Source organism: Alosa pseudoharengus, unplaced genomic scaffold (genome assembly GCF_046254945.1).
Source record: "Alosa pseudoharengus isolate Yale_2024_CS ecotype anadromous, Long Island Sound unplaced genomic scaffold, YU_APseudo_1.1 YU_APseudo_1.1_scf_4, whole genome shotgun sequence".
Lineage (NCBI taxonomy): Eukaryota > Metazoa > Chordata > Actinopteri > Clupeiformes > Clupeidae > Alosa > Alosa pseudoharengus.
The window spans coordinates 27,443,883-27,470,068 of record NW_027468774.1 but is presented as its reverse complement, the minus strand read 5'-3'; the positions used below and the strand labels follow the sequence as shown (position 1 = coordinate 27,470,068).

Sequence of the window (26,186 nt, the reverse complement as noted above, 5' to 3'; positions counted from 1 at the left end):
ATTTTCATTTGCTACTTGAGGGTCATTGGGGTAATTCCTGTCCTGTCCTACAACATATCTGATACATAAAGAGTATATTAATGCCTTATTTTTTGCAATTCCTACGATATCTGATGGCAAAACCAAAAAGTATGTTAATTATGCTAATTATGCTAATTAGCAAGCTTAAAACTCAAAATTGAGCTTGGTAAACAAAATATTTGAATTCAGCACCCTCAAATTGTGTGAAATTTTACCGACTGACATTACCGACTTTTCCTCAAATTTGCCAACAGGACTTTTTCTGAATGTTTGTTAGCTATCTGCTCTCCCTCTAATGTAAGGTGTGAGTCAAGTAGTACTCCCAAATACTTATATGATTTGGCGATGACAAGAGTTTGATTAGAAAAGATTACAGGACTGGTGATGGATAACATTAATGGTTAAGTGATTGTCATTCAACCACTTATGTAAAAATTGAAGGTCAGATGACAGTTTGGAGTTTATCATATCAGAGTTGGGGTCAGATAGAAAGAGCACAGCATCATCAGCATACATTAGGCATTTAGAGTGTTTACACACAGCTGGGAGATCATTAATATATAGAAGAAAGAGTAAAGGCCCCAGAATGCTTCCCTGTGGGACACCCATACCACATCCCAAGGGCTGAGATATTGCATGGTCAATTTTGACAACTTGTGATCTATCATTTAAATAAGAAAAGATCATGTCTAATACTGAGGGCGATAGGTTAAAAGAGTGAAGTTTGGATAATAAAATCAGGTGGTCTACTGTGTAGAATGCTTTACGAAAATCGATAAAAATTGATTAGGTTCATGTCACATACAAATGGTAAGTTAAACAATCTTAACGTTAGTTACGTTACCTAACTTAATTGTATGTTAAATGAAGGCATTAGAAGAACACTTTGTTCATCTAATTGGTTGATTTGGCCCGTCGATAACCAACATAGGTGGTGATAGACAGATGGTTTATCCAATCAGCTAACCAGTATTTCCGCCCCTTCCCAAAAGTTCTCCAACGGAAAGTTCCCAGATGGACATGCAGAGCAAATGCGATGCGAGTCAGGTTAGGAAAGTACTGCAGAGGGTGGTGAAAACTGCCCAACGCGTCACCGGTTCCTCACTCCCCTCCATCAAGACCATCCAGGGCAAGCGATGCTTGCGTAAGGCGTGCAGCATCATCAAAAACTGTTCTCACCCCAACCACAGACTGTTTAGAGTAATGAGACCAAAATGGAACTTATTGCTGTGTTTGGAGAGGAGTGCACCAATCTCTACTGTGAAGAATGGAGGTGGATATCTGATGTTTTGGGGGGGGGGGGGGGGGGGTTAGTTCAAATTGATGACAAGATGAATGAATGCAGTATGTTATCAGAAAATATTGGAGGACAGTTTGCACTCATCACCTCAAAAGCTGCACATGGGACGTTCAAACATGACAATGAAGCACAAGGCCAAGTCACTAATGCAAGAAATTATGGGACCTGAAGGCGTTTTGTCAAGAAGAATGGGCATCTCTACCGTCTGGGAAATAAAGGTACTCATCTACAACTATCACATAGCACTGCAAGCCTTCATTGATATTAATGGAGGCAATACAATACCCTGGAAATCCATAGTTCTCGCGAGAGCACAATGGAATTGTCTCTGCGAGACACTCTGGCAATGAGCAATGATGCACGTTACTTTTACCTCTTGAATCCCTGGGAACCAATCAAATCGGCGGATCTGATATATGCGGGCCAGAGGCGAGCTAAACTGATGAGGACAGCGCTGCAACGTTGGAGGTCAGTAAACATTGGTTGTAGTGTTATCCAATTGCGTCGAAGTCCGGAATCATTCAGAGTAAACATTGGTCTAGTGTTATCCAATTGTGTGCAGTGAGATTTTCAAATGCATGCTTGGTGCCGCCCCTCGAGTTGGGTCATTACATTGTTCGTGGCCAGACCCTTAATCTTTCTAGATTACCAGGGTCTGGATTTTCCAGGCTAGCAATACAAAGTATGAAGAAGTAAAGGCATGGGGATCATTATTTTAATTGCTATGCTTTGTTTGATGCTTACACTATTCTGTATACCTTATCCCTTTAACTGGCACACCATGATAAAAGTGATGAAAATGTTTTTTTTTTTTTTTTATCTTGCTCTATTAGGCTGTAGTATGAAAAATCTGTGATTATTTTTTTCAAAGGACTCTCCCATTCAATTTCTATAAACCTCTACCAAACGGTTAAAGTGCCTGTTAATGGTAAAAGTTATCTGACTTTGGCATGAGATTATAGTGTTTTACTGAAAGAAAACAGTTTTTCCCCAAAAAATCTTGTAGCCCTGGTCCCAGAGTTTAAGAGAAATCATGTTAACAAGAAATAAACGTATTCCTGTACCTGCAGACCACTTAAGTAAACTTGTATTATGCTTGGGCAGCATACTAATAAGGAGGGTGGGACATGTCTCATGTCATGTTAGATGAGGGTCTAAGCTTTCAGAAAATATATGGTTTATGGGGCAGAAAGGCTAGGCATTCAAGGACATGGGTAGATAGATGGAGGAGAAATCAAAAATAATAAATAAAAAGCATAGCTAATAAGCGTATTTGATATATTTAATGCGTATGCATGCTTAAACATATATGCTAAGTACAGTAGTAGTATACATTTGAAAACAGTATGGTTAATATGATTAATTCATAAACTTTGTCATGTTTTCTAGTATTATCTATACGGACCTGGCTTTTACCATAATCAACCGTTTGGTTGAGCATGTTTTCAAAAAATGATTTGACCATGAAAATATGTATATATTTTTAATATAAGTTAATACATGTGTTTTCCACTTCATTTTAACATAATCATGAAGAAAAAAGTCTTACTTTTGAAAACTTGGTAGATGACTCCACAAAATATGGCTGAAATCGTGTAAATTAATTTCTTAAATCGCGTATGATGAGAAGGTGTGGCCTTCAACATTACAGAGGTACTGAGCTTAACAGTAGGCTACTCAAGTGGTAGATATGGCTCCATATGTTTAAACTCAAAACAGTTGGATTTTTTGGTAAGATATGGTGTCTTAAAGTGTGCTCTACCAAACAGTTGAGCAGGCAGTTAAAGGGTTATAGTTTTATTTTAATCCCATTAAAATAAAAGTAATTAAAAATAAAAGTTGCCTGATCACTTGTGCTTTCTTAAAAAAGAACAATACACAATTTACAATTTCTGCCAAGGTATGTTAACCTATGGCGATGCATGATATGATTTATTGATTTACAATAAAACATATTTTAATTGAGCTGAAATGAGTGAGAGGGAATGAGAGAGAGAAAGCAAAAGACTTACGGTTCTTCTGGTTATTGGCAGCCTCTACAGCCATGGCGGCTGCTTTGAGTGAGGGGCGATGGTGGGCACCAGAGGGGAGAGGAAGGAAGGAAGGAAGGAAGGATGGATGGATGGATGGATGGATGGATGGATACTGTATTGATCCCCAGGGGAAATTCAAGATTAGCGGCACATTACACAAAATAATGGACACACACCTCCCCACTTGAGCAAATTAAGCTATCCACAAAACAAGCTACATCGTTTGGCCCTCCTACTTCAATCAATTAAGCCACTAACCCATTTAACACTCTAACCCAACTTCTCCACTTCTGCAGCTGCAATGCAATTCACAGATCTTATAGATCTTGTAAGTACCTGGTATGGATAATATGGGTTGATTTGTTCAGGAGCTACCCTCCCCCTCACTGTCCAGAAAGCAGTCACACAGTTAATGTGTTTTATTTCATTGATGAGGAATGCTATTTGCATTTTTTCTTTTGGGAATTAAGAATATTGCACTTTGTTTTGGTGATTTAGCATATGGTTGATTCACTAGTTGACGCCACTCTACAAATGAATCGTAGTGATATAGGGTAATGGCCTTCCCCCCTTCCCCCTTCTAAAAGTCAAAATGCCATAAACATTTCATGATTTTTGGAAAAACTGTTCATGCTATTGCCCAAAAAAGGCTTTGAGCCTTAATCCCATTCAGAAGGAGCTAGCAGGACAGTAAATTCACACTTACCTACCACCTTATATGTTGGGGCTTCATAGTTTAATGTATAAAATAAATCACGTTAACCAAGTCCTCTCCATGCCTTAATCCTACAACTCCTTGTAAACTGCATGTCATACATCTCCTCCCCAATACAACAATGTACACAGTCTGAACTGCTTAACGTGTTGAACATGTGTGTGTTTGTGTGTGTACAAACTTTTGTGCACTGATTCACTAAGACAGGTCTAAAGGGTTATTCAAGCACTAGATTCTTTCACATATTGTCAGACTAGTGGAATTTATATTGGTTTTGTTCCATGCGTTTCCTTGAAGTGAAGCTTTCTTTTAAAAACATACAGGCACCAGGAGACATTCCCGCTTCTCTCTATCTACCTGATTGTCTGAAGTCACTCATCTCTTTTCAAGGTTCACAGGATTTTTTTTATATCTTCACCTTCTTACCTGCTGGCAACAATATCATTTTTGCACATCGAGGACCTTTATTGGGTGAAATCAAAATAGCCTCGAGTAGGCTACTGTGCTAAAATGCCATAATAATAATAACAGTAGTGGCAACAATATGAATGTTTCTTCATCCATCGCTATTTAAATATCAGATGAATGCCTGCTCCCTCGCCTTCACATACACATGTCCCCCTCTTTCTCCCTTTTTTAATTTGCCTTTGCCTCTATGTCCTCTCTTTCTCTTTTCGCAATATGTATAAACACATAGACCTAGGGGGTATTCCAAGTATGTGGTTTAGTGACAAACCTGGGTAAGTTAGCTCAGAGTAAGTGGTAAACCTCCTACAACAACAGCCCTATAGCATTGCTTTGTTTGGAGAATGAAGCCATGCAGCTCTTCTATTAGGAGGTTTACCACTTACTCTGAGTTAACTTACCCAGGTTTGTCAGTAAACTGCGTACTTGGAACACCCCTCTGGTGAAATGGGTTTCTAAAAGAGTGAAAAACAACTGCAAGGAGAGAGAAAAATTCAGCGCTTGCTCTGAAATCCAAAAGTATGCATGACTGGAAGAAGCATCTCGGTGGATTGACTTTATTAAACCTAGAGTTTACACCGTATATGGTCTGATGTGGAAAGTCATCGAAACACTGTGCACTGGCAGATGATATCATTCTGAAGATGACTAGTCGTTTTCATGATGGCTCTTAATGTCCCAAGCTCATCATCGAAGCAAGCACTATGAAACAGTACATGTGTGAGAGAAAGTATGCATCAGTCTTTTCCCATGAAGGGAGCAAAAACACATCTTGATTTTTTTTTAAAAAAAGAAAAAAAAGAAGGAAAGAAGAAAACTATATAAAAAAGGCCTGATGGGCATTGAAGTCCATAATGTTTCTGCTTTAGATAAGGTCCATAAGAATCTCCTCATCCATGACACCAGACACTGGTGGTATGCCAGGACCTTGCGAGACAGGTCCACGAGGTCCTGCCGTCATCAACATCTGACCTGAGAAAAAGAAGTAAAAGAAGTGAGAACAAGTGTGTAGTAACATGTTTAAGAGTGTTATGCGTTTATATATGCTTAAACTGAGGCCAATGTGTCGAGTGAGACCTCGCCGACTGTCTCCTGAGATACCTTCAGACATTAGGTGAACGACTCTCAGATCAGTTCTCAGATCAGGCCCCCATCCAGATCAGAGCACTTAATCTAGTGCTGGCTGAGCTGGACTGAACTGAGCTGAACTGGCTCTGGACCTGATTCAGGATCTGTTTCTGGCACTCAGGGCATTTTCACCACCAGGGCGCCCAAGAGGGGGTTAGGTTAGAGCTGGGAGAAGCAGGTGCTGATCCTAGGTGAGAGACTGCAAGCTGACTGCCTGTCTCTGTGTGTGTGTGTGTGTGTGTGTGTGTGTGTGTGTGTGTGTGTGTGTGTGTGTGTGTTTGTGCGTCTGAATTGTTCTAATTTTACCTGGGAGCTGCTGCCTCCATTGGGCCTGCATGGGAGCGCCCCCTCCTGGTGTGGGGTGGACCATCTGCTGGCCCAGGCCTGACAGCCCCGGGAGCATGCCCTGCATGTGACCCACTCCAGGCTGCTGTAGAGGGGAACAGAGAGGGGGAGAGAGGGGGGGGGGGGAGAGAGAGAGAGAGAGAGAGAGAGAGAGAGAGAGAGAGAGAGAGAGAGAGAGAGAGAGAGAGAGAGAGAGAGAGAGAGAGAAGCAGAGAAAGAGAAGGAAAGATGATGAGATGAGGGAGAAGGTGGGGATTTCAGTTTCTCTCAAACCCACTTCCCAAATGTGCTTACCGGCTGTTGTTGGCTCAGGAGGAGGCTCCGAAGCTGTGGATTAGCTCCTGGGTTGGGGAGGCGGAGCATGGCGCCCGGCTGGGGTTGTCCCTGAGCCACCTGGTTGGGCGGGGCGCCGCTGACTGGGGGTTGCTGATTGGCTGTGGCCGCGGCTCGCATTGTCAGCTAAGAGAGGAATGGTGAGAGAGAGAGTGTCGGACAGAGAGAGAGTTTAGCCCCAAAAGAGTGGCATACGAGAAAGATAGCTGAAAAGGGCCAGCGCTGTGCAAGGCGGTGCATTAAACAGGCCTGATAAGCACACGAGGCGGGTGGACGAGAGTCCGACATGCAGCCTGAGAGGACTGGGGGCAGGACTGGTGTTGAGACAGAGATAAGAGTGATTGCCAGGGTAAGCTGGTAGCCACTCACTTGGTGTGTGTGTGTGTGAGGATGCATTAAAATACAAAGCACTCCAAGCCTGGTTGTATATGCGCATGAGTATGTATGAGTGTGTATGTATTTATGTGTATGTTTGTGAATGTGCATATGTATGTTTCCTAACTTGTCGGAGTTACCACTGTGTATGTTTTTTTTTTTTATATATTCTGTATATATGTGTATGTCTGCTCTCTGTATAATATATACAGGAAAGGGCACTGGTCAGTAAACCTCAGATGGTATGGAAATCAACGAGTGGGAGAGAAAGTGAGAGACAAAATCTGTCATTGAATCATATTATTTATACCAACACGATTCCCTGTTGTAACAGCCTCTGTTAACCCTTAGAACCCTAAGCTGTTTTTAAGGCATTTTCACTACCTTTATTCATAAGGATTTATTCTGGTCATTGTAAGTGCCACACACACATATTATATATTGTTTTTTTCAGCAGAGTCTAGGCTATCCAGACCTGCCATATTTCATGTATTAGTACTAGCATTGATTTAAAAATCATATTATAAAAATTCTTATATTTTGACCTGTATCTTACCACAGCAAGCTCATAGCTCTACATCAGGGATTAAAGTTAAAAAAAAATCGTTTGACTGAACTTTTTTTAGGCCATAAGTCATATGTTGTTTATATCTACCTATAGAGATAGCACCCCTTTTGCAGTCGCGACCTATTGGTTTATAATGTACAAAAAGATGCAAACAGCAAAGTAAAGGGAGTATTCGCCTTATTCACACGGCGGCCATTGTTTAAACCAAAACGAGGCTACGGGGTACACTTACTTTATAATTAATGCCACCTACAGGTGAATGCATAGAACATAACAATCCTATGGTTTGTGTACCCTGTAGCCTCGTTCTAGCCGCCAATGGCCGCCATGTGAATAAGGCGAATTGAGAGTGTTCTTGATTGAGATTGAGTTTTCCTGATGAACAAAATAATATTTCAGTACCATCCCTGACCATTGCTGATTAGCCATTGCTGTTCTTTTCTAGTGCAGCAATATTATAGAAAGGCTTTAACTTACACTCTTATTTAATTAATTCAGGCCAAAAGTATTTAAAGGGGAGATTTTTTTCTTGTTAATATGCAATTCAACACCAAGTAAAATCTATAAAATCAAGTTTGCAAGACTTCCCATTTCCTCATCAAAGTAACGAATCAGAACATTCTAGATATTGTTCATATTTCCATTTGTTGCCTCATCCGCATTTAATGAAAACATGGTAATATTGAGTTTTACAGACAACTCAGTTTTCCAATAAGCAGCAATACTGTGTGTGCTCATGCAGGAGGTCTGCACATTTGATAACGACAATCTGGAGAGGGCGCTTGCCTTCAGCAACAGATTGTATAAGGTTGACAATTGGTTGCGATATGGTGAGAGACAGGTCGTGTTGCGTAGCCTACTTTCTGAGCGCAAAAACGGTCAGCCAAAGATAAACGTAGCCTACCTCTGTCGTGGTGGCTATAGTTGCACCAGGTAGGGAAGATGTCCTGAAGTGCACGAACGTTAACCTTATGGCGGTCTTCTGATTGTTGGCGTGCTAAAACATTTTCCTATTGCATCCATAAACAATTTTCTTGCAGCAAACCGCGCAAAAGCAAACCCCTGGCACTTTAATTTCTTTACACCATGGCTTAGTTCTCCCCCGTTTCCAACAGCCGCCCATCTCCATTATTATTTTAACTTTTGACACCTGCCTTCCTTTAGCAACAACGCATCCATGACAGGCCTTGCCAAATAGACGCACACAAATCATGATGCTAATATGCGAGGTTCTGGTAGGCCTACTGGTTATGGTTTTGTGCTATAAATTAATAATAGCAAAGTTTTAAGTTGACTATTTTAATTGCATGGTTATTTTTTGTCAACATACACTCACAACCTACTGTCGTTAAGCAAAATAGGCTACAAGGCTGTATGTGCGTCACAAACACGACTGACCCCCTTACTCAACAGTTCGCGATGATGACATTATTATTATTTTATGTGAACACGCTCAGTCAAAACCTTCCGTCGCAAATTGTGAAAAACATTGTTGTACATGTCATAACATACGGGATAATAAATTGCATAGGCTACGTTTTATATTGCGTCGCTACACAATGTTAGTTGCATTGATTAAAAACTGTAACAATAATAGTAAATAGGGTGGCATAGCAGGCTATCTGTTCAAGTCATAGGTGACACCCAAAATGAATGACCTCCCCTGACAAGAGTTCGCGATAGTAATTACTATCACTATAATCCAACTTTTAGACCATTAGTCCTCCAGACGTGTTCTTTTTTTTTTTAAGCAAACGCCCCAGGCCAATGAGACAAGCGTGTAGCTACAACATAAACAAAGCGAAACTCATGGCTGACGTATCTTCTTGAGCGGTCACTGATTGAGACACAGAAAGTTCTCAAGAACACTATTAGGTCTTTAAACATTTACCATAACACACATTCATTCATCGGACCTAATATTTGTAGTTGCCTTAAAAAAAGGAAAAGAAAAGGTGATATAGCCCCCCCCCCTCCTATTTTTTTTCTCATCGGATCTGCATCGATCTCAAATATGACATTTCTAAAATCAAATTGACGGAAATCCGTCATACGACGGAGAACTTTAATCCTTGCTCTACATGCATTTCATGTGTGTGTAGGGCAGGCTGTCCTGAATCGAGCAATATAATTGCCATGTTGGAGGGATACCCACAGAAATATGTGGTGTGTGATTTACGGAAATAAATGCCTTTTTTTATTTAGCGATGAAAAATGACCATTCTGCGCTCCATATCTGTGACACGAACTGATCTGACCTGACTTGACCCAAGTTTGCCTGTTAGCATGTGTGACTATGCACTCATGATGATTCTCAACTTTTTACTGCATTGCCATGAACAAAGTAAAGGCAAAAAAGGTGTTTCTTTGTTGAACAAATTGGGATGCAATGTGAGCCTTGAATGTTTTGCCATAGAGAAACACACGATAGTGTTGGATTATAAACATGATTTGCCACAAAAACAGACAAAAACGTGGGGTAAGTCCAGCTATATGAAGTTATTATTTTGCTGTCACTTCGTCTGTTTTATAACCCAGAAGGATGTATTTGGTATCAAATGATAGCTCTGTGTCTCCTCTTTCATCTGATATGCTTGCCATATCTATGCGATCACGGGTTCGCGAGTAATTCAAACGAGAGTAATGGGTGCGCAGGTGAACGCAGAGAAGTATAGACTGTAAATATGATGCAATTTGATTTAATTTCATGATTTTTTTTTATTTTCATACTTGATCGTACAGACAAGTGCGTAGTCTCTTTGGAAAGCCCCACTTCTTCTCTGTCATGCAATAAAGGTTTCATCTCGTTGCGATGAACAGTCACAGAGCAATTTAACAGAGAAGAAAGGGTGTGTTTTTTTACGTACTTTGCGTCAATCGGGTTCTAAGGGTTAATGTAGCTGCATGTTAATGCACATTTTCATAAAAAGATACAGCTTAAATAAAATAATACTGTTTTTAGGACCAATTCTTCACAACAGCTAGTACAGTGTAGCTAAATCTCATCTCTAATTCGCAGCGATGGCAGTGTCAGCTAGTTTGAAGAAGACAATGTTATCCACAGCAAGAACACCACACACTAGTTGTTGCAGATGCACATCAGTTTATGTACTCACAACAGTATTCCTGCTAAACTAGTACACATATGTTTTGGGCATGTGTCTGCTTTTATGGCTTTTTCGTTTGTGTATGTGTTTTTGTCTGTTATGTGTGTCCATGCGTCTATGTTTGTTTGTGTCTGAGTATGTACGCAGGTTCTGTGTGCGCATGCATACGAGTGTGTGTGTGTGTGTGTGTGTGTGTGTGCGTGTGCGTGTGTACATGCACACATGCTCTATCTCACCATGGTATTCTGTCTCTGCTGGTCCTCCATCATAGTGACCTGACTAACAGGCGGCATGCCCACCACCACAGACTTGGGTACGATACCGGAGGAGAGAGGAGAAGAGGGGCAAGAGAGGCGAGAGGCATGGTGAGAGGAGGGGGAGGAGGAGGAGGGGGGTTAAGGAGTGGCAGGGAGAGAAGGAAAGAAGGGAAGAAAAAGAGGTGCAAAGTGAGGAGTTAACAAAAGGCATGCAAGTTCCATCCCAGGACAAAAGGGGGGGGAAAACAACGGCTGATGAGACGTGAGAATCCAGTGAAGGGGTGCAGCACGCGGCAGAAGGGAGTGGAAGAACTTCAGAACGCGTGAGGGGGAAAAAAAAAAAACTGTGGAACTGTGGAGAACTCAAGAACGCTGGAGAATGCATGAGAGAACAGTGGAGACATGCAGAACATGTAGGAAACAGGGAAACTGGCATGTGATCAGGTGTGTGTATGTACATGCATGTGTGTGTGTGTGTGTGTGTGTGTGTTGGGGGTTACCTGCTGTTGTACGTTGCCGTGGGCACCCTGGAGAGCACCAGGTGCACGGTTGAGGAAGTTCTGATTGGGCGGCACCTGGCCCTGCTGCATCTGTGCCGCTGGATTTAAACCCTGCCATAGAGAGGCTCAGTCAGTAACACAGGTGTGTGTGTGTGAGTGTGTTTAACCAATCCATATGCTGTGTGCACACATGCTAGAGTGAACAGGTTTATCTGAGAGCACAAACATATAAATAAGTATGTATTCATCTATACAGGTGTATCTATTTATATGTGAATTTAAATGAACACCAGTGTGTGAAGGAATGAGCACAGATGAGAATGTGTGTGTGTGTGTGTGGGCTGTCACTTTACGTTCGAAAATCGATTGCACAATTGACTCACAAACAAGCAGAAAAAGAAAAAAAAAGAATTCCAAAAGTGCAGTAGGCATTGCAAAAGTGCAGTAGGCATTGCAAAAGTGCAGTAGGCATTGCAAAAGCTAAAAAGAACATGTCCCACCAATTGTACGCATTGGAAACAGCCTATAGGCTAGTTTCAATTGTTTTGCTGGTGTTATGCCAAAAAATGGAGGACAACGGCAATCAACCTGTGTGACATGAGAGAGACGAGTGATATCCCCTAATAACTTGAGGAGTTCGATATGGAGGCACTTTGGGTTTTGGACTGTAGATCAAACTATGGAGAAGGAGAAAGTAGTATGCAAACTGTGCAATCGAGTTCTTACGTTGGCGAAATTTGTTTGACATTTCTAATCATAACACAGCCAAGTTGAAGCCTGCAGTAATGTTTTTCATTGGCAGTCCACTCTGCTTATTGTTTTTCGAGAATGTTGCACTCCTGTTTGTGATTATGCACGAAACTTCATGCCAATAAATCATCAGAAATATTGCTGGCTTGTGCGTCTTCAAGCGTCCACTTTATGTTTGTCCTAATGCCTGTTAGTTGCCTGTGGATTGGCCTATATTTTTTCACAAAAGTGACAGCCCTAGTGAGTGTGTCTGTGTGTGTGTGTGTGAGTGTGTGTGTGTGTGTCCTCACCACTCTTTGCTGCTGTTGCTGCTGGTGGTTCTTGTGGTTAGTGATGACCTGGCGGATGCCATTGACGAAGCCGCTCTGGTCGTTGGGGATGAGGCCCATGAAGATGCGCTTCTTAGAAGAGTAGAGCAGCATCAGGACCCGAACCTCACATGGAGCGCTGTGGGGGAAATGCACACAGCCCGCCTGCACGCACACACACACACACACACACACAATCAAAGGCTATATTCACATTACCAGGCCAAACCTGAATTTTTTTGTTAATATGACACATATCTAATTTTTTCATAACGTCACGTGAAATCAAACTTTTTCATTTCTAATTTGGGCCACTGACGAAAATATTTCCAAGCTACCTACATCACTGAAAATTTATTTAATTTATTGGCTTCATCTATGCTATAGTATTCCTTGATCAAGACTTGATATGTGCCATCTTCTGTATCAACAACATTTCACACAAGTGACATAATCTGAACCAGAGGACAGGGACATACATAGAGGCTGTCAATCCTGATCCTTTATGCCAGGGGTCGGCAATTACGTTTAGACCCGGGCCAATTTTTTTTCAGACAATGGCATCGCGGGCCATAGCTTTTGTAATGGGGGGGGGGTTATAGGCCTACTATTTAAATTATTAATTATTATATTATATTAAAATAAACATCATCTAACTTTTAAAATGCATTTAATTTAATTCCATTAAAAACGTTTATTTGCTTATGTGCGCTGTTTTTATGCCGCCTGCTGCATCTCCTGTCGTCTCTCATGAAACAGGCGACTTGCCTAGCAACTTGCCGTAACTAATGTGTAGGCTACAAATATTATTCTTTTGGATGACGTGTAAATGATTAGCTGAACATTGCTATATGCTAGTTATCGATGCAAAATGTCGTTGTCAAAAGCCTTGAAAAGAAAAATTGATTCAGAATGCAGGACCTACAAAGAAGAATGGAAGCAGAGGTATGTGTTGAGCCTGCCTGCATTTCTTAATGCCAAGCCTATTAATTTAACGAAACATAGGCTATTTTTGACCTTGCCCACTGGAAGAGGGAGACAGGACACTGTTGTTGTTTTTTTGCACAAGATTACGCGCACTCGCGTGCCAATACCGTTCCGACCTGTGCGTCATGGATAACTGCAAGGATGTTCCACCTGTTTTGTCACTTTAGTAGGACTATCATCTATACCTCAATAAATGTTTTGAAATTGATGGGATTGCTGTAGGCCTTTTTTTCTTTTTAAAAACATGGGGTTAAAAAAAAAATTCATTCAACAGCAAATTAACGTCATCTCGCGGGCCAGATAGAATCAATGGCGGGCCAAAATTGGCCCGCGGGCCACTATTTGCCGACCCCTGCTTTATGCCATGTCCACTATGAAACTAACTTTGGTGACATACTCCCCCTGGTGGCACATTTAAGTCACTGCAGCAGTGTCCTGAAGTCACAGGAGTGCATGCCTATCATGTGATCCCATTGTCCATCGAACTCGTCTTACGAGTAGTAAGTTGTCAAAAAAAAACGGAAGTTTCACAGTGGGTCTGTGAGTGTGTCATAAGAGTGCAACAGCTGTACTCACAAAGCCATTGACCATAATGCGATAGAGGCCTTTCAGTGACTCCACATCTTTGTTGGTGAACAGAAACTGCACCATACGTGAGTTTCTGAACAGTGGCCCCAGCGTTGTCTGTCAGAGAGAGAGAGAGAGTTAGTAAAAAAGACTGTATTGAGGCATGTGGCAAGGAAACATGGGAATCAGCCCCTGCAACAGTCATGGGAATCAGCCCCTGCAACAGTCATGGAAATCAGCCCCTGCAACAGTCATGATCACTCCCTGTAACACTGTGCTGTAGTAATGCCCCAGAAACAGTGGCCTATTCTGTCAGATTCACAATGTTTACATCCAAAAAATGCCACAATGCACTGCAAACTATTTCTCCAGCATGCAATGCAAAACAAATACAGGGCTGTAATTCGCTTGTTTACAAAAGCTGCTTGAGTTCCATCAAAGTCTACATCATCTGACAAAGCTGGCCAAAGTAAGACAAACAAACAAATAAATTGTAAACAAACAAAAATGAATGTATAATGCATGTGCATCCATGTAATTAAGGTTGACCGTATTGTCCAACACAAACCCAGCATTTACTTGTTATAGTACTTTAGTCATGCATGTATGGCTGTTAAGGCTTTTATCATTATATATTCTTTATCGATATTTATTTATAGAGATAATTACTGCTTTTGACCTAACAGAATGAGTGAAGGGCTCTTGGTTAAAGGGACACCAGGCAACGTTTTTGTGTTAATTAATCATCTTCGTAAGTCGGTATATGGTTAAATGACTCATTACAGGGCGAATGAAGACTCTCTCGTCCACCCCTACTGTCTGTAGGAAGAATATCCCACTTGCAAGTTCAGTGTATCGTACCCGCCGACCTTCAGTCTCACAAAGTCTCAGACAACGTGAGAAGCAGGATCAGTTTACACCCTGCATCCACAGCACAGAGGCAGGCTAACGAAACGCAAGCGATTGTTGCAAACGTGTGTATAATGGCAGAGCCGCTGAAGAAGCAGCGAAAACCCTTGACGGAAGATGCAAAGAAAAGGAAAAGAGCTTCAGACCGAGCGAGGGCTCGCACCTGTATCGACACGTACAGACGCTAGGGGGAGTTTCGTAGAGAAAAAGCATAAGGCTTGCCTGGTGTCCCTTTAATAACAAATAATGGCTAGGTATGTATGGGCAGAAATGGTCCGCTTTAAAGCTGCAGTTGCCAAGATTTTTTTGATCATATTCACTGAAACCGACACTATGCTCCGACAGAACAACAATCCGTCAGACTTGCCAACTGCAGCTTTAATATTTAAGCTTCTACATAGTGAACTTGATTGATTTTTCTTTCAGGGAAAGACTGAGTGAGTAAGCAAGCGTAGGTGTACAGGTGTGGGTTTACATACACATTAAATTACATATTCTCAATAGTAATAACGAGCATGGAAACATCTTTATCATCTTTAAATCCAAGCGGCAAGTACATTATGAGCTCATTAGCTATGTAACTCAAATGCTTTTTTATCACCTCAAAAACATTGCAAATGCATAGCCTTTTCTCTCCCAGGCTGATACTGAGAGATTAGCTAAAAGCGAAAATCGAATAGCCTAGGCTACCCTGAATATCAAACGTGAATGCTATTTTACCGCAGTTCTTGCCCTCCTCCTGCAATGTATCCATGACAGTCACTGTAAGCTGCTTTTAGCACATGCACAAATGCATTCCCTTCTCTTTTCACTGCAGTTTAGCATCGATTTAAACATTGCAACCACTCCACGATTCACCTACCAGCCAAACCATGAGGTGGTCCGTATAGATCAACTATGGTCCACTCCACCCCTAGTATTCATTATGCCATATTGGTCTCTATTTTGTTCATTTTTATCGTAAATAATCCCAGGCATTTCTGAACTGTTTTGCTGTGCTACTGTTAAACACCTTGTATTGCAGTTTAGCACTAGAAATAAAATGTGACTGATTGACTTACACCCATTGATTGAATGGTTGATTTATTAGAGCCCTATTACATATTTATTGTTGATATCTTATTTTACCAGTAGCTGCTGTGGGATGAGCTGCATGATCAGCTTCTGTGGCCACTGGTCAGTGTTTCTGGGAGGAAAAAAACAACAGAAGACAGCAGGTCACCTTGGGCATTGGCTACCAAGTATTTGTCACACTGGCATCAGACAAGAGCAGGTGGTGGTGTACTCACAGGTTTTCCCCCTGGTTGACTTGCACCTGGCAGGGCAGGGAGCGTGTGAGCTTAGTATTGGAGTCCATGGAGGCCTTGGGCTTCTACAGAGGATGTTAAAGCAGGGTGTCAAAAGGCATGAAGAAGTTAGCATTATAATACAAAGATGTGACCTCCGTCTGCACTGACCCCTGAGGTAGTTATGGACTTGTATGATTTATGCCTTAGTGGGGGGTTCCGGAACATGAGCAATCACTCTGGCAACAGCCCAGCACAGCATTCCACAGTGCAGGGCACAGCCTCCGGCAAAATAAACTGACCTTGTCCATCTCCTCCCCGTCATTGGCAGATTGATAATGGATCAATACCTGATTAATTGCCCTCCTCAAGAAAAATATGGGCACTGAATTTCTGATCTACATGCCTTCATGAAAGAAGCATCAGGCAAAAACAACATATGGTTGCCTAGCATTTCCAAGTTATTGTTTCGCCATCATTTTTGAAACGGTGGACTGAAGAAAAGCTCCAACAGGAATTAAAGAAATGAAATGAATTAACCGATTAACCAAATTAATGTAAGAATTAGAATTAAACAAAACTGGTTCTCAAGAGTGAAAACGGAGCAGTTTAATAAATAATAAAAAAAATACAATTAAAATGTTTGGGTTGGTGTTCAGCACACACAGCAGGTGTGGCCTGAGAGGGCCTTGGGACTCTGCAACCCCAAATCAATGGATTCCCATGGCTCCTCCTGACATAAATCACTGGATAACCGCCTTAAGTCAATGAGCCAATCAGTTTTAGTGAACCTCCAACCCACGCCTCCTCTGAGAGCCAGGTCATATATCAGGAGGAACACACACAGAGACATCTTCCAACCAGCTTTTCCTTTCAAACTAATAATGCAGCTGGCAAGATTAATCAGACTCCAGTCAATCAAGGCCATTGACCCAGTTTTGAAAACAAATTAAGATGCAATTTCCCATGTCATAAACAGGATGAAAAAGTGTCAACTATGTAAAATAAAAGTGTACTTCAGAGGAACTGACAAGTGATGTCTATTTCAAGACTAAAAGGGTATTTTCACTGTTAATGTACAGTAAATCTACAGAAGAATCTCTCACCTCTTGCCACTCCAGCACCCCGCTCCATGCAACAATCTTATTGGCTCCTTGCGCTTGGCCAATGGTGCTGGCGCCAACCTGAGCTGCAGCCACACCCGCCTTAACAAAAAAGACACAGACGGATAGAGGGGGTGGGGTGGGCAGAAGGAAGAGATCACAGTGAGGATGAGAACATGGCGGATAAAGAGTGCTGGTTCTCTCTCAGAGGAAGGTGCTAGTGAGGAGCGCTGACACACTGACCATGCTCATGGCTCCTACCATGCCAGGCTGTGAGGAAGGAGGAGTCTGCTGATTGGGCCCCGGCTGCTGTTGGGGAACTGGCTGGGGCTGCTGATTGGGCACGGGCTGCCCAGGGGGTGGGACCTGCGGCTGTTGTTGTTGCGGAGGTGGGACCTGTTGCTGGGGCATCAGAGGCGTGGAGACGGTGGTGACCGTGGCCAAGCTGGGCTGGCTGGAGGGGGGCAGTTTGACTCCGCCCACTGAAGGAAGCGTGGGCTGATTGCCGAAGGGGGGAACCGTGTTCATCATCGCAGGGACTGCAGGATTACAACAAGGCAGATTACAGATATGATTATGTCCGTTAAGTGTTTGAATTCCTTACATGGAGTATGGAGTTCACTCCTATGGTATGCTGGCTCTTATACTCATCTTCTTCCACCTTTTATTTTCTCTGTGCCACTGTGTTAAGGCACCATAGGTCCAGCATATTTAATAGATAATGGGGGTGAAGCCTATCACCATCTATCACCCTATCATTTGCTTACTAAAGATATAGAACTTCAAGAAAGAGAGAGAAAACGTGTGAGTGAGCGAGAGAGAGACAGTAAAACAGAGAGAAAGACAAAAACAAAGAGAGAGGAGAGAGAAAGAAAGAAAAAGAGAGAGAGAGAGAGAGAGAGAGAGAGTTAGTAAAAAAGACTGTATTGAGGCATGTATATACTGTCGTATGCAAAAGTTTGGGCACCCCTTACGAAAACCACTGCATCAGTTTGTCACTTGCTGAGCTTTTGAAGCAGCAACTTTATTTTAACATATGTTATACCTTATGGTAACAGAAACATCTCAGTAGTGAAATAACTTTTATTGGTCCAACAGAAACATGTTTATGTGCATTTAAAGAAAATTAAGCATGTGCATAAATTTGGGCACCCCTAAGAAATAATTCCATTAATATTTAGTATTGCCTCCTTTTGCTGCAATAACGGCCTGTAGACGCCTCCTGTAGCCAATGACAAGTCCCTTAAGTCTGGCAGGTGGTATAGAGAGAGAGAGAGAGAGAGAGAGAGAGAGAGAGAGAGAGAGAGAGAGAGAGAGAGAGAGAGAGAGAGAGAGAGAGAGAGAGAGAGAGAGAGAGAGAGAGAGAGAGCGCGCAAGACTTACAACGGTTCTTCTGGTTATTGGCAGCCTCTACAGCCATGGCGGCTGCGGCGGCGGCAGCATTGAGTGAGGGAGGTGCCTGAGGGAGGGGCGATGGTGGGCACCAGAGGGGAGAGGATGATTAGATAGATAGATAGATAGATAGATATATACTTTATTGATCCCCAGGGGAAATTCAAGACTAGCGGCACATTACACAAAATAATGGACACACACCTCCCCACTTGAGCAAATTAAGCTATCCACAAAACAAGCTACATCGTTTGGCCCTCCTACTTCAATCAATTAAGCCACTAACCCATTTAACACTAACCCATTTAACACTAACCCTCTCCACTTCTGCAGCTGCAATGCAATTCACAGATCTTATAGATCTCGTAAGTACCTGGTATGGATGATTTGGGTTGATTTGTTGGGGAGCCTGGGTTGCACCAATAGGAGGCTGATTTCCAGCCATAGGCTGAGGGGGTAAAACTGGCTTGAGGGATACGGCCCCAGCACTGCTTCCAGCAGCTACTAGAAAAGGTAAAGACAACATAAACAATTTCTGAGAATTAAAACCAACATGTGGCTATTAACCTGCTCAGTCAGTTTAATTGCTTAATTAAAGGCTTACAGCTTGATTTACATCGGATAAATATTGGAATGGAAATTCAGATAACAAACAATTACCCATGCTGATGCAAATCATAGACGGCGCAGTTTGATAATTCTTTGAGGGGTTGTCATGCATGGTAATGAAAACCCCTGCAATGACTGCATCAAGGTCTACACATATATTCACACTAACAGCTTCATTAGACTGAGAGAAGCTTTCTTACAGCTAACTAGCTAAATCAAGTTGAAAACCTCTTCACCAAAGGCAATCTAGTATTGCATTTTAAAATTACCAACACAGTGGGATCCAATACATAACTAAACATCAATTTGTAAAACTGTCTTTTTTTCTTGATAGAATGTGGCCATGTGAAGGACAGCTATGGGGCCATGAATACTTATTTGCTGAATTCGTCAAGCCCATTTCTGAATCACCCAAAACCCAGAAAGCAATCACAACCGCTTATCAGGCAAGGGGCAATGACAGACAGAGGAGCACGATTAGAAGCAATGTTGAACACAACCAATGGCTGATGGCAACAGTATTTAATACAGAAGTGTATCTTCCTTGGAATTGAGCAAACAACTGTATTTAAAACCTTTGGTTGAAAGAAAGCTGTATTGGCAATACTTCCATAAAGGTTTGGTAATTTCCCGGCTGGTTATGCCCCTTGAAAATCGGAAGTGAACAAAGGGTTTCCTCATTTTAGAAAAGGTCGAGTTTCAGCCAGGCCAATATAAAATGTGTTTGAGCTGTAAACTAGATTATGACTGAACTGTGATGAAACACATCAATGCAAGTTTAAACACTGACAAAATTCACAGTTTTTGTTTTCCGATTTTAAAAAATCACATATCATTTAAAAAAAAAAGATCCACAGTTAAAAGTACCCAAGGTCAATGCAATGAATTATGCAGTGGGTGGAATTAGGCTTAAACTCTAAGGGCTCTATCTTGCACTATAGCGCAATTGACTTTGTATACTCGCGCTTTTGTCTTTCCTATTTTGCAGTCAGCGCATATTGGAATTTTCCCTCCACAGCTACATGTGCGCCCACGGGGGCGTTTTAGCGAAAAAAGAGGGGGCGTGTTCCGGCACAAACGGTCCCGGTTGATATTTTGCAGTTTCAGAAAACAATTCCGCCACAGACCAGGAACCTCCTGGTCTAAAGTCAGTGGCGCAAATTCAGGTGCTATTTTAAGGGTGCATGCATGGCCACAGGCCTGCAGGAATTAATGCTATGCACACCGATCTACAGACACCCTGTGCACAGATGGAATAATTCAATCCCTTGATAATATTTGTCCGTTTCCCGGGTTTGTTTGTGCATTGGTCAACTAAAAATTTAGTAGCCTATATAGTACATCTACATGCAATATCTTTACAACAACAACGCCTAATTACGACCTATTAATTTGGACAACTTTATACAGCCCTATAAAGGCTAAAGTTACCTTTAGTTTTGTTCCAATTTACCGTTGTGTATGGCTTTAAACATCGTGTGCGCTTTAAAATCAGCCTATAAGCATTATTCCAGCCAGGGCTCCAGACTAACTTTTTGCACTGGTGCGCCTAACTTTTTTTCTTAGGTGCACCAGCACAAAAGTTAGGTGCACCCAAATTTTCAACCACATCGCATTTAACACCGCAGCAGGTTCACTTTTTTTCCTTAATTACTGTCTTATATAGGTTGTCCTATAACTTACAATTCTACAAGAAAAGTAACTTAATGAAGTGTTGGTGCTTTAAGTGCTTCACTGAGCTGAAATTTAAACTTAAAACATCTTAAGATGAATTAAATAAAAATAACAGTGAGTAAATTAACAGTGCACGTCTTTTAAGGGCTTCAAACTGCACATCTCATGGCTCAATGTCTTACATACTATCCTTTATGATCTTTAGGCCTTGGCTAAACCAGCTCGCCATGCTAGCATCTTCCATAGAAATGTATTTGAGCACAAAAAATGTTCCAAGTAGCCTGGGGGATTTTTATGTGATTTTGCAATGATGATAGCAATAATCATTTGACAGCCCCACAATGCAATTAACTTTTTAATTTTAGTATTTTTACATTTTCAATAAGAACATCACTATGGTTAATGCAGTAACGAAATGGTAGGCCTATTATTATAGGCTATTGCAAATGACTTGCCATGCTCGATCTAAATGTGTCCATTCAATTCACCGTACACAATGACCACAGTTATACATGCAGGGAATATTCGGGCTTTAAATGTAGCAGCGATATTCGGTTAGCGCCAAATACCGGATTAAATTGATTGATGCCATCAGAAGGAGTTTACACAACTCGCGCGCAAAACGAATATTGCTGTTGAAAACCGGGTTACTCCCTGCATGTAACTGCGGTCAATAACGCACTCCTTTTCGGCGATATCTGTATCTCGGGAAGGCCTTGTATGCATTGTTCGAAATTTTAAGACGTCTTTTCATCTGCAATGACTCCTATACATTTGGCGCAAGTGGCATTCCTGTACGTCGGGTTTACGTTCAAACTATTTTTCTGGTGAATAATTATTTCAGACTGAACTTGGTGAAGGGAAGTTTCACTAGGCCTATCGTAGGCAACGATAAACTTGACCATCATCTCGGGCTCGTCTGATCGGTTTGCTGCTGCCAGCCGCCGAAAGGCAGTGGGGAGAGGGGACATCTCGGCCTATGTGACCACACTGTAACAACATCCACTCCGTTTATCTGACGGGTCTCTGACCTCTCTCTCTCTCTCTCTGCAGCACACGCATTTTCAACACAGGCACTGGGCCACGGCCAATCAGATGGGAGGTCCCGCCCTTCACTATCTGTGATTTGTTTAAACCACGATATTGGCCAAATATGTGTCTGTCATTTATGGGGGGGGTAGAAGAGGGGTTTAGTAGATTAAGTGGCAAGGGCTGCCTAAGAAAGGTGGGGGAGGATTGGGATTGGGGGGGGGGGGGGGCACCAACAAGGAGCACCAAAGAGCAATAGGGGCAAGGAAAAACTCCCTTACCAAGGAAGAAACCTTGGGCAGATCCACGGCTCAAGGGGCTAACCCAACTGCCAGGGGTCTTGGTGTGTGTGTTGGGGGGATAACAGGGGAGATGGGATAGTGTGCTGTGTATGTGGGGAGAGGGCAGTGTGCAGGTAGATTACATTGCAAAAATATCACCATGCATTCATAACCTCGTGATTCAGTGAGTGTGATCCCAAAACATCGGAAAGTGACATTTCTGTATTACATTTTGTCAAGAGGAAAAATCAATAGCAAACTGTTCCCAACTGACTATAGCGCTGTGAACCGTTCCTGGCTGCGCCTGGCAATTCCGCCACCATAATAGCAATCCGCTATGGAACAAGCGTGCCTGTTGTTAAAGGGAATGTGAGATGACGCTCCGATTGGTTTATTGCACGTTACGCCCAAACCACACCCATGAGTAATGTAGCTACTACAGACCACCCCATTTTAGATTTGCGTCGGGCGCAACAGTCATGATCCCGCCGGTAAAACAAAAACAGCGCCCAAGATCATCTCACAAAGCGATTTGCGCCAAGTCAATTGCGCTAAAGTGCAAGATAGAGCCCTAGGGCTCTCTGTGTGGTCTCACCTGGCAGCACTATGCCTCGCACCAGCACCATGTGGAAGGGGTCCTGGCAGTAATCAGGCAGTGACGACTCTGGAGGTCCGGTCACTGGTGACGCTCGCTCAAAGAGTGCCCTCAGCGCCGGAAGCTTCCGTGGTGCCACCACTGAGAAATGGATTCCTTTCTGTGGGGAGGTGGACAGACATGATCAGAATAAAACGACCCTGCTTCCATCAACTATGTCTATGTCAGCCAGCTATGTCAACTTATCAACGTCTGTAAAGCCTCTTTGGTAAAAGCAGTCAATAAGGTCTGTGGAGAGTCCACAATTAGAAAAATCAAAAACACTTAATTGAACACTTAAACACTTAAATGAAGGGGCATGCTATGTAATGAAGAAAAAGCCTCACGGAAACCCTCAAGTTCTTTCCCCCGGGTTTTCAAAAATGAATGTACATGAGTATATGACCTTATAAAGAAACACATTTAATCCATTTCTAATTTATTTGTTTTAAGAAAAGTACTTAAATGTTTAGGAAAAATAAATGTATCTTGTTGGAAAGGGCATCCATCCCACCTTCTCTGGTGTCATGCATTCAGATTACCTCACCAAAGATCCAGACTTATTGGTCTGGCAATCAATGTGAAAACTGTGTGTGTGTGTGTGTGTGTGTGTGTGTGCGCGTGCGCGTGCGTGGTCATAACTCACATCTCTGATGATCTGGACCAGGTTGTCAGCGGTGCAGCCAGTGTAGCTGACACTCTCCACAGCAGGCAACAAGTACGGCGGAGAATTACAGAGAAGCACACACACCTTATGGGTTGGCCCACTGAAAAAAACACACACATACGCAAGAGACACACACACACACCCACAACATCAAAGTCCTTTATACATAAGTATTTATAAACCGTAAATACTGCTGAAAGTGAATATGAATATGTGTGATAGATGTCACTGTACATTAACTTCTTACGTACATGCCTAGCGGCTCCTTGTCCTTGCTGTGACCAGGTGGATGGTGTAAAAGAAATTGAAAGATGATAGTAGTGACTAAGTGGGAATGGGAGTGGGAGTGTGTGTATGAGAGAGTGTGGGTGTGTATATATATATATATATTTGTGTGTGTGTGACACAAAGTCCTGTGGATGTGTCCCCAACACAAGTAACTCACATCTGTTCTCTCATCTTCTTGAAGTCGTCAAAGAGCTGCAGGGCCACAGAGAGGCCCTCGGCGATGAGACTGCAGCTCTCCGCACCTCCACCCATGAACCTGCCACAGGGGACACGGCAGCACTTATACCTCAACACATCCTACCAGAACGTTCTCCCACTGATGTCATGGGCCCTACTGTCAGCTCTCCACAGGGTGTGAAAAGACAGTCTCTGGGCACCTTCACAGCCTGTCAACCCAGTTAAATTCAGACCTCTCAGTATTGCTTGCTGACGCAGTACTGGGAATGCACTGAAACGGCATGGATTGGTTGAATCTGATGATCTGAGAGACATCATTACTATATTCTCTTGAACTAGTGCTCACCTGGATTCCATCAAATTTTACCTAATGCACAATCAGCCATCAGTCAACTTCTTAAACTGCAATTTGGAACAGAGTCAAAATTTAAACACCATAGCAGACATGTAGTGGACCCGTCCAGGAGAGTGTAAGTTCTTACTGAATGCTGTCGATCCAGGAGACAAACTCAAAGGCTGAGCTGGTGGGAGCATGACACTGGACGTAGGACTCCGGGGCACAGTCCACTGTATTGAACACCACAAGTCCATACTGTGTTCCACCATACTAGAAGAGAAATGTAGATAATGTAATAGTCATGCATGTGCAACTGAGAAAAAAAAGGAGGAAGGGGAAGAAGAAATGTCAACATACAACATGATGTCTTGAGTGATCTTCTTGAATTACATGATTTACTGAAATAGTGTAGACAGAATAAATACTTACATCCCCTCCAAAGTCTGTCTCAGCTGGTGGACCACCATTGAAATACCTGTAGTATAAAGACAATTTCAGTGAGTTTGAGGACAGCATGCTATTAACACCATGACAACAAAAAGCGTTGGGCTAGGGTTAAGTATACTCACTCAATTGCAGGTAAGATATAATTTTTCCTCAGGGACTCAAAGTATGGTCCTAGATTCGCCGTTCCCTCTATTACAAAGACCACGTCGGCCACCTGGTTCGCACCGGGTTTGGAGGGGGGCTCCATGTGTGTAGAGCCCGCAACCATGCGTCTTTAAATGAAATGGAACAAAGTTGTAATGTTGACGAAAGATTTCGAGTAAATGTATAGTAAGTAATAGTAACAACATTACACCTTACATCTGCATTTTACACCCCTTCTGTGACTAACGTCTAACTGACGTTAGTAATATTAGCTTGGGTATATTATGGAATATGTATTGAAGTGCGAGGCTAAACCAAAAACATATCGTTAACGTTACAATCAGCATTTTAAATTTGATTAAACTTTAATTTTAACTTAACTACCTGTCGCCATCCAGCTAACCATAAACATATCAACATTTTAACTTTGCCACCAGATATTTGAGTAGTCTGGGTAAAGTAATTAATCCACAGATAAAATGTTTCACTCTATAACGTTACACAGTAAAACAGCTGTTTATCCATTCCTAATAAAGTTAGCATATCTAACTAATATTAGCTAAATTGGCTAACATCAATTTGATAATAAGCTAGCCAACGGGTTATCAATATTAAAATTACATTACTAATACATTGCCCGCTAGTGGTATAGATATCCCCACGGGTCATAGTGTACCAATTAGTAAAATTATGTTCATAACAAACAATATATCATACTGCTTTTGGGAAAGCAACATTGCTATTTAGCCCATTCAATTGCCTAGCCAGCCAGGCTAGCTAGTTAGCTGGCAAGCCGCAATACTTACCTGGCGTTTATATTTCCGTGCTCAGTAAGAGAATAACGTAATAGTCTGTCTTCTGAGGGGATGTTGGTGGTTGGAAAAGTTATACTCGCCAAGGCTTATTTTCGCTTAAATGCGTACATTTGAGAGTTAGGAAGTTACTAACTAACTACATCGGCTTTCCTAAAATGCGTGTTGAATGGTGTTGACAAACAATCTGTAGCTTTCACTCTGTTATCGACACGTCATGCCTGCTGGAAAGATTGTTCAAGGTTGGTTAATCGAATAGTGATTGACTGAACACAAACACAGCTGGCGCTGGATGAGCTGACATCAGACTGTGAGAAGATGTTCAATCGTTACTTAAATGTAAACTTATTAAACAGCTTAAATGTATGACACTGCTTCAACTAGTATACTTGGCCAACAATTGAAAGTATTTTACTGAAATGCGCAAGGGCCTAGGCTAATTTTAACGAGGCCTCAAAACACTGGCACGCCAAGCAAGTCGTTGGAGTTCATATCAATGTGCAACAATCTTGTTAAACACTAGATGTCAGCAAAGTAGGCTAGACTAAATACATTTAAAAAATAGACACGGGACCATAAGCAAGGACATACAGTACTGTAGAAAAACTGAATTCCCCTTCTTTCCCAGCATACCAGAA

General features: G+C 42.1%; 1 protein-coding gene across 6 annotated transcripts; it reads right to left on the bottom strand.

The window, feature by feature from the left end:
- Positions 1-5,077: 5,077 nt before the first annotated feature.
- On the bottom strand, positions 5,078-25,766 carry med25 (mediator complex subunit 25). Of its 6 annotated transcripts, none has more exons than XM_076265694.1 (21): positions 25,543-25,766; positions 24,715-24,864; positions 24,575-24,620; positions 24,291-24,415; positions 23,789-23,887; positions 23,595-23,618; positions 23,323-23,443; positions 22,638-22,797; positions 18,823-18,953; positions 18,444-18,516; positions 17,301-17,596; positions 17,061-17,159; positions 15,958-16,040; positions 15,797-15,854; positions 13,769-13,876; positions 12,188-12,370; positions 11,148-11,258; positions 10,627-10,698; positions 6,302-6,466; positions 5,969-6,092; positions 5,078-5,506 (listed from the first exon to the last, which is right to left on the bottom strand). In XM_076265694.1, exons 2-21 carry the CDS (start codon positions 24,858-24,860, stop codon positions 5,400-5,402), a joined length of 2,331 nt encoding a protein of 776 aa, XP_076121809.1. In that variant the 5' UTR covers positions 24,861-24,864; positions 25,543-25,766; the 3' UTR covers positions 5,078-5,399. The 6 variants fall into 6 exon arrangements, with proteins under 6 accessions (XP_076121809.1, XP_076121808.1, XP_076121807.1 ...); XM_076265693.1 differs by having other exon boundaries at positions 18,441-18,516; positions 18,823-18,950; XM_076265692.1 differs by having other exon boundaries at positions 18,441-18,516; positions 25,543-25,765.
- Positions 25,767-26,186: the final 420 nt, after the last annotated feature.